This window comes from Rutidosis leptorrhynchoides, chromosome 5 (genome assembly GCF_046630445.1).
Source record: "Rutidosis leptorrhynchoides isolate AG116_Rl617_1_P2 chromosome 5, CSIRO_AGI_Rlap_v1, whole genome shotgun sequence".
Classification (NCBI taxonomy): Eukaryota; Viridiplantae; Streptophyta; class Magnoliopsida; order Asterales; family Asteraceae; genus Rutidosis; species Rutidosis leptorrhynchoides.
The window spans coordinates 424,212,374-424,224,488 of NC_092337.1; the positions used below are offsets into that span (position 1 = coordinate 424,212,374).

Genomic DNA, 12,115 nt, shown 5'->3' on the forward strand with positions numbered 1-12,115 from the left:
AAGTACCACACATTTACCATACTCCTCTATCCTGAGATATGCTTCAGAAACACATGAAGGATGGCGATCGTGCCGGCGGCACCAGAGCAAGTAGCAGCACAGATTGGTGCCATTGTTGTGTTGGAGGGCGGTGGTGAGGACACCACCGTTGAGATCACTCTTAGAAAAATTATTAGGATAGAAAGAAAAAGAATCATTTTCAAAAAGAAAATTCACTAATTGAAAAAGAAAAAACTTAAGCACTATGTACAAACTTTTCACAACTATATACAAATAAATATCAATAACTAGAGTTGAACTCGCTACCGTTTGACTAGAAATATCCATCACCACCAAGTTGAACCCAAAACACTTTAGATCATGTTAGACCTATAATCCTTTTAAGCATAAATCAACTTTATGTCTAAAGTTTCTTATCATGGATTGAAGAAACTTTTATAGTTTCTCAATTGCTAGATCTTGTGACTGGCTCAATTTGAGTGCTTTGTTTGTTGTGAGCTTTTTGTAGTTTTTTGTGTTTGTTGAACTCGTTAGTCTTTGCTGTTTGTAATTTGTTCGAGTAATGATGAAGCCTCTAAATGGTTATAAAGTTCTCATCTTTTTTAACAAAAAATAAAATAAAAATGAAAACTATTAAAACATTAAAAAAATTAGTTAGCATCAAGGTGTTGATATATTAGTCGTATCCTAATCAAGGTGTTGGTATATTATGGTGACCTAACTTTCCATAGGAAAACAGGGTTCGACCCCCATGAGCTACAAAAATATTTCTCTTGAGGTTATCCGTCAATTTCATGGATCTCAGAGGTTTCAGACGTATTGCGTTCGAGCCTCACCCGGGGAGTTTTTACCACACGCAATACACGTACGAATTCGCTCGGGGGTATCCTCCTAAGAGGCGGTAAAACTGTAATGATCGTCTCAAAAAATGGTCGAGTCGGTGGATTCCGACATCGCATACGGACCCCCGCTATTGGCTTCTAACCACCGATAAAAAATTTTAATTATTTAAAGAGTTATTAGCAATTTAGTATCATGAGTTGATTGATTAGGTGGACATGCTTAAACTTAAGCATTTATGTGGTGAAATTCTTATTACTCTACATTACTTTACATGTTAATTAGACATAACGATCATTGCACAAAAGAGAAACGAACCATCCTAACTTTTTCCAGTTTTAGCAACAAACTTCAAAAGTAAACACGCATAAAGTTAAGCTTTTGTTTTCTTATTGGTACAAACAAAACTTGGTTTGCATCAGACGTAGATGCGTGATGCTGGTTATTGATCATGAAGATGTTAACTTTGATTGTGTTTTAATACTAGTCAAGTATCAGTAAACATGATGATTAACAGTCTCAGGAAGCAATATTTGTTTAAGAAAAAGTGTTAATTGTATTTCAGCATGCGTGTAGTAGTAAAAGATTCATAAAATAGTCTGAAACCAACAGAAAAGGACCTGGCTTGACCATGTCCATTAAACATGAAATTCCCCAGTGATACAAATAACTAATCAAATTAAGCTTCTAAAACTTCATTTTTCGCAACTGATTAAAAGGTATCTGCAGATTTTGGAAGGAAAAGACCACACAACAAACGCTCATTCAGACCCAAAACCTACAAGTAGTTCCATAACAGATAACGGTCTTTTAGCTCCCAGCAACTGGTGGAACTGTTGACGGTTTTGCATCCTCAGCTTTCTCATGTTCTTTGTTAAGCATCTGAATACATTCAGCATCACAGTCAGACATCAATTAGTCAAATTTCACTTTTTTCACATGTGTCTCGATTCATTTCAGGTTTTTAAATCAGATTTAAAGCGACAACAATTTTTGGTACTCGGTTCATTCTTAAGTTACCTTGTTGTTGATCAAGTTGTGAAGAGCAATCACACTTCTGATCAGAGAGGAAAGGTAGATAACAAGCATCTGATCATTTGTTTTCACTGCAACATTCATAAGCAAACGACAAATTAAGTGTACAGTAAAAAAGGCAGGTGTAAGAACCATGCATAGTAGCTTCCTCCGTACATACCTGCAAATGCTTTAATCAAATCAGCCACATTAAGATTTGGTAGAAGGTTGAACACATCCTGCAAATTTTGATCCAAAATACAATATAAATGAAAATGAAATAGGTTTTAAGTAGAAAGATGACTTAATAATTTGTTCAATTAATTTAAACATGCTATAACATAAAACATATATGTGCATTACCTGTAGGTGGTACAATATTTCGTGATTTAATGGAAGTTTTCCATCTATGACAAGGTCAAGATAACCACGTATCTCCTTCAGTCGGGCATCTAGACCTTTCAATGCTGCCAGCTTTCCAGTTACCTGTATATTATCAAACATAACTCATCTTAATAAAACTTCATTATTAAAAAAAAAAAAAATAAAAGAAAATAACAGAAGACACTATCCGGGCTCAACGTGTTAAATCACTAAACCAAAATAAGGAAAGAAAAGAGAAGGAGAACCTCAGTTGCAAGGGTACTAATGGTTGTATCCTTCACATCCCTCAACAAGTGCTCCACCCCTGTTTAAAAATCAAGAACAAAAAATATAAATTGTTCGACCAAATTAAGACACACGCATCTCAATCATTTTTAAACGGGTGGATCATCAGTGAAGTTTTACCAATTTCTTCCACTTCGTGCGCAGCAATTTCTGATGGCACGTGAACAAAAACCTTTTGGCTCTTCTGAGTAGCATTCTGCAAGGTAAGCCAGTATTAGTTACTTCTATATCCAAATAGATAGATATTATGTAACTAAGGAAGTTATTATGTAAAAATGATGGTTGCTTTTGAGATATAGCAAGTACTAGGGTAATTACTATATGTGTTTGCAAGTACACAAAATGAATGTTATTAATCATACCTCTTTAACCTCTTCGATAGCATAGTAAGCTTTGGTGGGTATACCCAATTCCTTCGGTTGAACATCTATTATCACCAATACAGGGTTTGGAACATAGCTGCAGTAGCAAATATCATAAGTTGGTATATAACCAACACAATAATTAAAAGAGCCACATACGAACCAACCAAAAAACATAAACAATGTTGGATATTGTGCAAAATGCGGGCCTCAAAATAAAGGAAGCACAAGTAAGGTCCCAATGCTTACTCGTTAAATAATCCATGAACATCAAGATCGTTCTCCCTTAGCTTTGGGCCGGTGCTATACCAACCTACCACGTGTTCCTTAGCTGCAACACAATTTTTTTTAAAAGAACTATATTAATATAAAGAAACGTGCATGAAATGAAAGAAATAAAGAAGCACTATTCGTTTCACTTTTTATATAAAAAGATCTATACCATTGATTCTCTTGAACATGGAGAACATAGCCTCGTGATAGTTGTGATCAAGAAACCAAATGCTGGAATCCTTGTCATCTTCCTCAAATGGCACTACAAAATAGAGCCAACATTTTATTGAGTACTATTATTTGTATCCTAAATAAACATAAGCATATACAATAATTCAAATGTGATTTAATGCTCGTAAGTCACAACATGAAGATCCAACATTTATTGGGTAGTGTGATCCTAGTATCTACTATCTAGCACTACCAAATATATGATACAGATGTGCTAAAAACACAATAGTTTCAACTCAACCTGATATTCTTCTTGACCATTTCAACAACTTAATTGGCATATTTACCAAAATATGATGACAAGTCTCATTTATTTATTAAAAAGAACTGCCAGTCATAAAGATATAGGTAGACGCTGGCTAAACATCTTGCGTCTGTAACAGCCCGAGTACAACCCGTAGTGGATATTGTCCGCTTTGCCCCGACGCACGGTGGCTCACGGTTTTGTTTCTCGGGACTCACCCTCAAAACGCGTCCACTAGAGGAGGTATCCACACCCTTTATAAGGGGTGTTTCGTTCTCCTCCCCCACCGATGTGGGATGAGTTCTCACACTCTCCCCCACTCAGGACACTGCGTCCCCGCAGTGCACATCGATGCGGGCCCCAGCTCTGATACCATCTTGTAACAGCCCGAGTACAACTCGTAGTGGATATTGTCCGCTTTGCCCCGACGCACGGTGGCTCACGGTTTTGTTTCTCGGGACTCACCCTCAAAACGCGTCCACTAGAGGAGGTATCCACACCCTTTATAAGGGGTGTTTCGTTCTCCTCCCCCACCGATGTGGGATGAGTTCTCACAGCGTCCCAGTCTCCCAGACAATGACCATATCATACATGACATGCCAACTATAATCACAAAGTATGCAATCCGTATTACTCCATAATCGTATTAGGTCCCATCATTACCTGCTTCTTTCATTAATTTACCAATTATGTTCCAAAGATTTTTTTTATTTCCTTTAAACCAGCAACCGCCAACACACCCTGACGTACATAGCATATAATGAACACACACATAATTATGCATTAGTCTCAAATGAGACTAGAACCCACCTCTTGGTTAATAGGCTACCCCTCATAACGCTGGACTAAAAGCCCTTTCGTAGTTACATTTCTTATTTACATATTTACTACTCCACCCTAACGATACAATAAGGACTAAATTAGTCACGCACAAGCTCTTTCCTAGGTCATTCAATCTATTCAAACCCTAATCACGTTTAAAATCAAACCAATTGCATCTATCAGTTAAGTACCCTAACCAAATATAAAAACTAAATAAAAATCTTATTGCTTTTAAACATATACTGTTACAGAAAACCTAAAAACCTTTCATGATTATTACACAATTAAACCAAAAATAAGCATAAGAATGTTCAGATCCAGTTAAATCTTCATATATGCATACATCTATAAGCCCTAAAAATTTGAATAGATCGAAATAAACCTGCGTAGCTGTTTGTGACGTCAACGGTGCCTTTGAATGAACTACCGAGAAGAACACCAACAACACGTTTACGAGTATCTTTAGCGACTCGATAATAGTTATCAACGATGCTAAGAAGTACTAATGGATGAACAACAACTTTCTCGATCGGTCGAGCTGATAACTGCTGTGATTTTATCACATCCATTACTTGAAATCAATAATTTGATTTTTATTTTTAGAATTGAATTTAGGGAAATTTGATTTGATTTGATTTGAGGATGAATGAGGTTTTCGTGCAAAAAAACCCTTTTGTTTGTGTTTTGTATTTGCTTTTTACTCAAGAAAGGAATTTCGGGTTATTTGTATATGGGTGGTCGGGTTCCCGGATCCGAAATAATCAAGTATATCGACTACGGTGTTGGAGTTTTTAAAAGGGATATTACACCCAACTTTTATCAAGGTCACGGATAATATGGAAGGTGTTCAACAAAGTCGTGTCGTCAACTCTAATGTCCCGCTTCTCGAATCGGTGAATAATATAAAGTAAAAGAAAGAGAAAATGAAAAAAAAAATGACTTATCAAGAGAAAATTGAGGCTTTTGGCGTTTTGATCAAAGACACTTTTCGATTGTTTCTTCTTTAGTTTTCCCCATTTGACTATTGTTGGTTCGATGAAGATGGCTCTTAATCTACCAATTCATCGGTTAGATTGTCGTTCATCTTTTTGTTTGTACGTGTGATGACCCAGAAATTTCGACTAAATTTAAACTTAATCTTTGTATGATAAACATTTCCGACACGATAAGCAAAGTCTGTAAAACTGAATCTCAAAATTTTTGAATTACTTTTATATATTTAAATACCTTCGGTTGTTTTCGACGATTCGCGAACAATTATATGTAAAAAGATACATATATACTATAACATGAAAAGGTAACAATGTATTAATTGTTTGATACCGTACATTAAACTTATTGGTTTAAATATCTATTTGAATGTATATGATAAGTTGAAATATTTATTATTAAAATTTATTTATAAATAACGTCCAATGTGTATTTAAAAACTGATTTATGTATATTAAAAAGATATATACATATATATAATAAACGATAGTAACATTCGTTTATTGATTCAATTGATATTTAGATAAGTTAACTAAAGCGTTTAAGATAAACCAGTTAAACACTAATTTGCTACAGTGTTTTCAAATTGCCACATTACTCAAAATGCTACAGTGTTTTCGAAAATCACTATTTGCTACAGTGAAATTGACTTTGCTACAGTAAATTGCTACAGTAAAATTTGACTTTGCTACATTAACTTTGCTACAGTAAAACACTATTTTAAAATGTATTTTTAACAAATAACGAGACGATGATTTATAGAAGTAAATGACCAAAATACTCGAAAGTTTAAGATATACTATGAGTGGTATAGTTTATGGATAACTTAAGGCTATATCTTGACAAAGGTACGTGTCACGAAACGTAAAATGCAAGTTTTCTCAGCGTACGAAAGGACATTCGAAAAACCAGAACCGGGACATAAGTCGAGTGATGACGTACGACTTATCGGAACAAAAATTACAAGTCAACTATGCACGTGAATTTAATATAATATATAATTAATTATTTAAATTATATATATTATATTAATATTTAATTATGTCGACGAGCTAAATTACAAAGCATATGTGAGCTGTCCCTGGTCCTTATGCGAGTCGCATGGCCAGAAAGCCATTTCCATGCGAGTCGCATGACTCCAGATTTCAGGCCACATCTATAAATTTCAGTGTTTTCGCTCGATTTAAATCACACACATACACAAATATATATATACTCCGTAATATTATTTATTTATTATTATTATTATTATTATTATTATTATTATTATTATTATTATTATTATTATTATTATTAATAAGATTATTATTAATCTTATTATTTTTTTATTATTATTAGTGTTATTATTTTTGCGATACAAAAATAATAATGTACAAAAAATATTACGACGGAGTGCTGTCCAAGTAATTTTCAAAATGAGTTTTCGAGCAAGCTAGAGCTAAGGAAATTATGGGTTATTGCCAAGGAGGTTATGGGTAATGTTCGGGGGTATTTTTTTGTGAATCAAACCTCGTGTTTATCATCTCCGATGCGTCTACGTGCTTTCCTACAATATTGTATATCAATATTTAACTGTGAGTTTCATGAGATCCCTTTTACTCTCTACGTTTTTGGGCTGAGAATACATGCAAATGTTTTATTAACCGATATACAATATTTATATGTGTGAGTTTCATTTGATCCCTTTTTAAATATATTTTTGGGCTGAGAATACATGCGCAGTTTTATAAACTGTTTTACTAAATGGATACAAATACTAAAACTGATTTTGTGTGAGTTTCATATGATCCCTTTTACTCAATATATTTTTGGGCTGAGAATACATGCGACTGTTTATAAATACTGAAAATACTAGATTTATATGTGTGAGTTTCATTTGCTCCCTTTTACTCTTTATGTTTTTGGGCTGAGAATACATGCAAATGATTTAATAACTGTTTTACAATATCTATATGCGTGAGTTTCATTGATCCCTTTTTAATTGCTTTTGCAACATATATTTTTAGGCTGAGAATACATGCACTTTATTTTAAACGCAATGGATACAAGTACATACTAAATTCTACACTGAGTTTGAACCGAAAATCCCTTAGCTTTGGTAACTGTTAACTGCCAGTTATAAGAACTGGTGGGCGCGAGTAGTAGTATATGGATCCATAGGGCTTGATATCCCCGTCCGAGCTAGAGCGCTAGCCTTTTAACGGACGTATGCTATTTGAGAAGCGTACACGTTGGTTTGCGTATATTATTAAGATGATTATACAAAGGGTACAAATTATATAAACATTAAAGTTTAGTTACCAGGGTGCTCAATTTTGTAGAACCGATTGATAAACGTTTCGAATGAAACAACTGAAATCTTGTGATTCACCTTTTATGTAAAACCTATTGATAAACGTTTTGAATAAAACAACTGAACTTTTGTAATCCACATTGATATACGGATTATGTGTAATATTAAAACTATGAACTCACCAACCTTTGTGTTGACACTTGAAGCATGTTTATTCTCAGGTTTCTAGAAGTCTTCCGCTGTTTGCTTATACGTGATACAAGATATGTGCTTGGAGTCATACATGCTATATACAAGAAACTTGCATTCACCAAACCATTACCATGTATCTTATTTTGACTGTATTGTCAACAGATGTATTATTGTAAACCATTTAAATGGTGATTGTCTATACGTAGGAATCATCAGATGTTAAAAACCTGGAATTTATATATTCATTTATGAAATACCTTTTCAAACGAATACAATGTTACAAAATGTATCACATAGAGGTCAAATACCTCGCAATGAAATCAATGAATGACGTGTTCGTCCATATGGATTTGGAGCGATCGTCACAGTTGGTATCAGAGCGTTGGTCTTAGCGAACCAGAATTTGCATTAGTGTGTCTAACCGGTTATTGTTAGGATACATTAGTGAGTCTGGACTTCGACCATGTCTGCATGATAAAAGTTGTTGCTTATAATTTTTTTGTTAGAAATTACCGGCTTATCATTCCTTGTGTGGAAAATTACCTGCTTATCATTTGTAGTCTAGACACACCTTATTGCATGGATTGCATGACTAGTGTATAGACAAAATGAATATCTTAGCGTATCTGTTACTGTTACCTTTACTTGACAGTTTCCGAAAGTTTCTCCATAATTTACGGATCCTTTGTACTATATAAAGGTATTCTATGTAATTAAAATATCATCCGATATCCGAAAATCATTTCACATCGAAAATTATTTATCTAACCGTGTAAGATGAATTCTACAAGTAATTCGAGTTCTTCGGATTCCGATATGAATTTCCACCTGAGTTCCGAAAGCAGTGTAACCGGAATGAATCAACCAATCAGTCATCACCAATTCTGGATGAATTGGGGATGGGTTCGTAATCAACTTAATCAATGGAGACAAGAGGAAGGCGATCCTTTCCACCAACCGAATTCACCTCTTGGTGAGGAACCTGAGGCACTTACCGGCGAACCCGTTCGAAACACTATCTTTACCCTAATTTCCAGGATATTTCGCAACGATTATATGATAACTAGAATTTTAAACTTTATTCATCCTCTCGTACCAACCGCCAATCATCCCGGAATAATAGAAGAAGTTAACGAGCTTCGCGCTCGAGTTGTGGCTTTGGAGAATATGATGCACAATTTGCAGGCATCACAGGCAGCACCGGTAGCACCACCAGAACCAGCAGCACAACCAACAACAGTACCAGTACCACCAACAACAACATCCGCACCGTAAACCTTAACCTCACAATCTGTCCCACGAGTATCAACCTCATACGCACCGTAGGCACCGAAGAATACTAATAACCATAAACGATGAAGTATTAATTCATAACTTCATTGGAGAAATATCCTGCGACGATTATGTAATCTTTAATATAGAAGAGATTATTCGTTTCTAGTTCTAACCGAAAACCAAATGAGTTTAATAACTCATTAAATCTATATTACATCTGAAGGAAATATACATACATATATTTTCATAAAGATTGTAATTGAAAATCCTTTTGTACAAACTGTTAATGATGAGAATATTTTAACGGGTAGGTAATACCCTAGAAATATATAAATTCCACATTAATATGTTACACTATACATTCTTCAATTCTGATTCAGCAATCATTAACTATACTGCTCAAACCTATAGATATACGTATCTGTTCATCGCAGAATAACCATTTTCATTCAATTTCATATTCTGATTTCGATTGATCAGAATCCAAGTCAAGATTAAACGAAAAACATCACTCTTAGATTCCTACATCTTTCAAAACCATGCTTCGAAAACCATGCTTTGAATTCAGAACAGTACTAGAACATCATATGATTACATTTTGCATTCAAACCCATCGAAATTCTTGGAAACACTTCAACTAATGAACAAACGAGAAGACAAACCAACTACACGATATCTACGAGAAGAAAGATTTGTACTTATAATCATATATCTGGAAAGCTCTCGAAACCTAAGTAAAACTTTAACACGTATCTGTGATAAATCCTTCGGCATTATTATTACTGAAAATAACCTTGCAATTCCTTTTTAAAAGTATCCAGTATTATCACCCATTCAACTAGTCAACGACGACCTTTCAGACTTATAACTTTGGCATATACGTTTTTGTTACTGGGGAACCTTTTATGTTCCACCATATTAGCAGTAAATGTACCAGCGACTCCGTCACTCTGCTATTTGAAACTCTCCGGAAATCACTATATATACATTGAAACCCTATCATGTACTCATCCACATCTTGTAACAATAGTTGCCATTCCAACTATCGGGAATTTGCAATCAGTATTTTGAAATCTTGCAGCACGTCTACGCCAACAGTTATATGTGTACATATAACGTCTACCTCCTCGAATTACATACTTCGAATGTGAAATTTCCGAAAAACACCCCAAACTATGAAACTAGTTCTCTGAAATTAGAACAATGCTGATGAAGCAGCAAAAACTGTAAACGACCTTAACAGTCAAAAGTTTGATGATAAAGAATAATATGATGGTAAAGCTGAGAAAAAAAGAAGGTTTGAAACTGGAAAACGGATTGAGCAAAGTATGAAGGAGGGCTGTGGATAAATCACAAAGACTAAACCTGCCTTCAAAGAATACAAATGATTCAGTATCTGCTGAAGTCATTAACGAATACCTTGCTACTAACTCAAAATCCGTTACGAACAAATCTTCTTCATCATTCTTCGATATTAGAAATTCTAAGATATCATCGTATCTTTTAAATATTCTCGATATTTCTGAAGATATTTTCATAAGCATTCTTATCTGAAATCATTCATCTCTTCGCGCTATCTGTATTACATCATAAAAGAAACTATTTTAGTTTCTAAATTCTGAAACCTTAAAATTTGAATGTTTTGAAGTAGTGTTGGGAACTGAAGCATGAATTAGTATAATATAATGACACTTGATCAACGTGATTATATTACAGTAAGTCATGCTGAGTTTCTAATGGAACGTGATAAAGGTTCACAGATCATACCCTCATCATGAACCATGTTACATAACTCTTTCATTCTATTTAACCTCTAAACATATCAAGAAAATATTTTTCTTGATGATTAAGGTCTTTTTCGAGGTATTCTGGTAATTTGACAAGTCAGATTGTGCCATTACCGTTTCTTTCTTAGAATATTAATTATGTTCATTTCAAAATCCATACCTACGAATTTTGGACCATTATTCGCTTGACTTAAAGTCGGGAAAAGAAAACGAAAGCATGAAGCTCCGAAATATAATGGAAAATATAAAGCCCGAAAACAACCCCGAAATTACAAACCGTGTATATTAATGCGTATAGCAATATAAAGACACGGGAGAATGAAAAACACTATAACCCCAAGGTAATAGTAGAAGAAAATAACTTCCTCTGGTGGCAGATGAAAAAGAAGAATGAAGGATACGATAGCCAGGAAAATATCAAGAATCAGAACTGGATTAAGCATTTTCACAATCTATTGGGATGTATGAAATAATAAAGAAAATTATAGGAGTGTTGAAAATAAATGAAACGGAAGAGGTCAATTTATAGCAAAATATCGGACGCAGTAATAGAGTCAGATTACGCATTTAATCAAAGAAAATCCTAATTTTCGCAAATTCCGAAAAATCAAATCTTATTTAAATTATGAAGATTTTCTATTCCTTAAAATCTGGAAATCAATCGTTACTACATCAAGAGATAAGACGCATCTCTATTCTCCATTTCACTCTATTACGATAACTTCTCTTATACGCTTCGAGTAATTGGATTGTTTTATCCATATTACTCAACGGTAATAAAATTCTATTTATCAACTCATATTCGTCATGAAAACATTTTTATTGTTAGCCATGACGACCTCACTCAAATTTCGGGACGAAATTTCTTTAACGGGTAGGTACTGTGATGACCCAGAAATTTCGACTAAATTTAAACTTAATCTTTGTATGATAAACATTTCCGACACGATAAGCAAAGTCTGTAAAACTGAATCTCAAAATTTTTGAATTACTTTTATATATTTAAATACCTTCGGTTGTTTTCGACGATTCGCGAACAATTATATGTAAAAAGATACATATATACTATAACATGAAAAGGTAACAATGTATTAATTGTTTGATACCGTACATTAAACTTATT

General features: G+C 34.1%; 1 protein-coding gene across 1 annotated transcript; it reads right to left on the bottom strand.

Annotated features, from left to right (window-relative positions):
- Positions 1-1,407: 1,407 nt before the first annotated feature.
- Positions 1,408-5,184, bottom strand: LOC139847288 (26S proteasome non-ATPase regulatory subunit 7 homolog A). The gene is made up of 10 exons (XM_071836966.1): positions 4,838-5,184; positions 3,328-3,420; positions 3,135-3,216; positions 2,886-2,982; positions 2,644-2,719; positions 2,484-2,542; positions 2,218-2,340; positions 2,036-2,093; positions 1,861-1,946; positions 1,408-1,722 (listed from the first exon to the last, which is right to left on the bottom strand). Exons 1-10 carry the CDS (start codon positions 5,022-5,024, stop codon positions 1,651-1,653), a joined length of 933 nt encoding a protein of 310 aa, XP_071693067.1. The 5' UTR covers positions 5,025-5,184; the 3' UTR covers positions 1,408-1,650.
- Positions 5,185-12,115: the final 6,931 nt, after the last annotated feature.

What these genes read in the sequence shown, in the direction of transcription:
- LOC139847288 (XM_071836966.1), bottom strand. Translation starts at nt 5,024, where the DNA reads ATGGATGTGATAAAATCACAGCAGTTATCAGCTCGACCGATCGAGAAA. An exon ending in CGTCACAAACAGCTACGCAG is followed by an intron (nt 3,421 to 4,837) that starts GTTTATTTCGAT and finishes TCTATTTTGTAG; the next exon opens with TGCCATTTGAGGAAGATGAC. An exon ending in AAATATTGTACCACCTACAG is followed by an intron (nt 2,094 to 2,217) that starts GTAATGCACATA and finishes CAAAATTTGCAG; the next exon opens with GATGTGTTCAACCTTCTACC.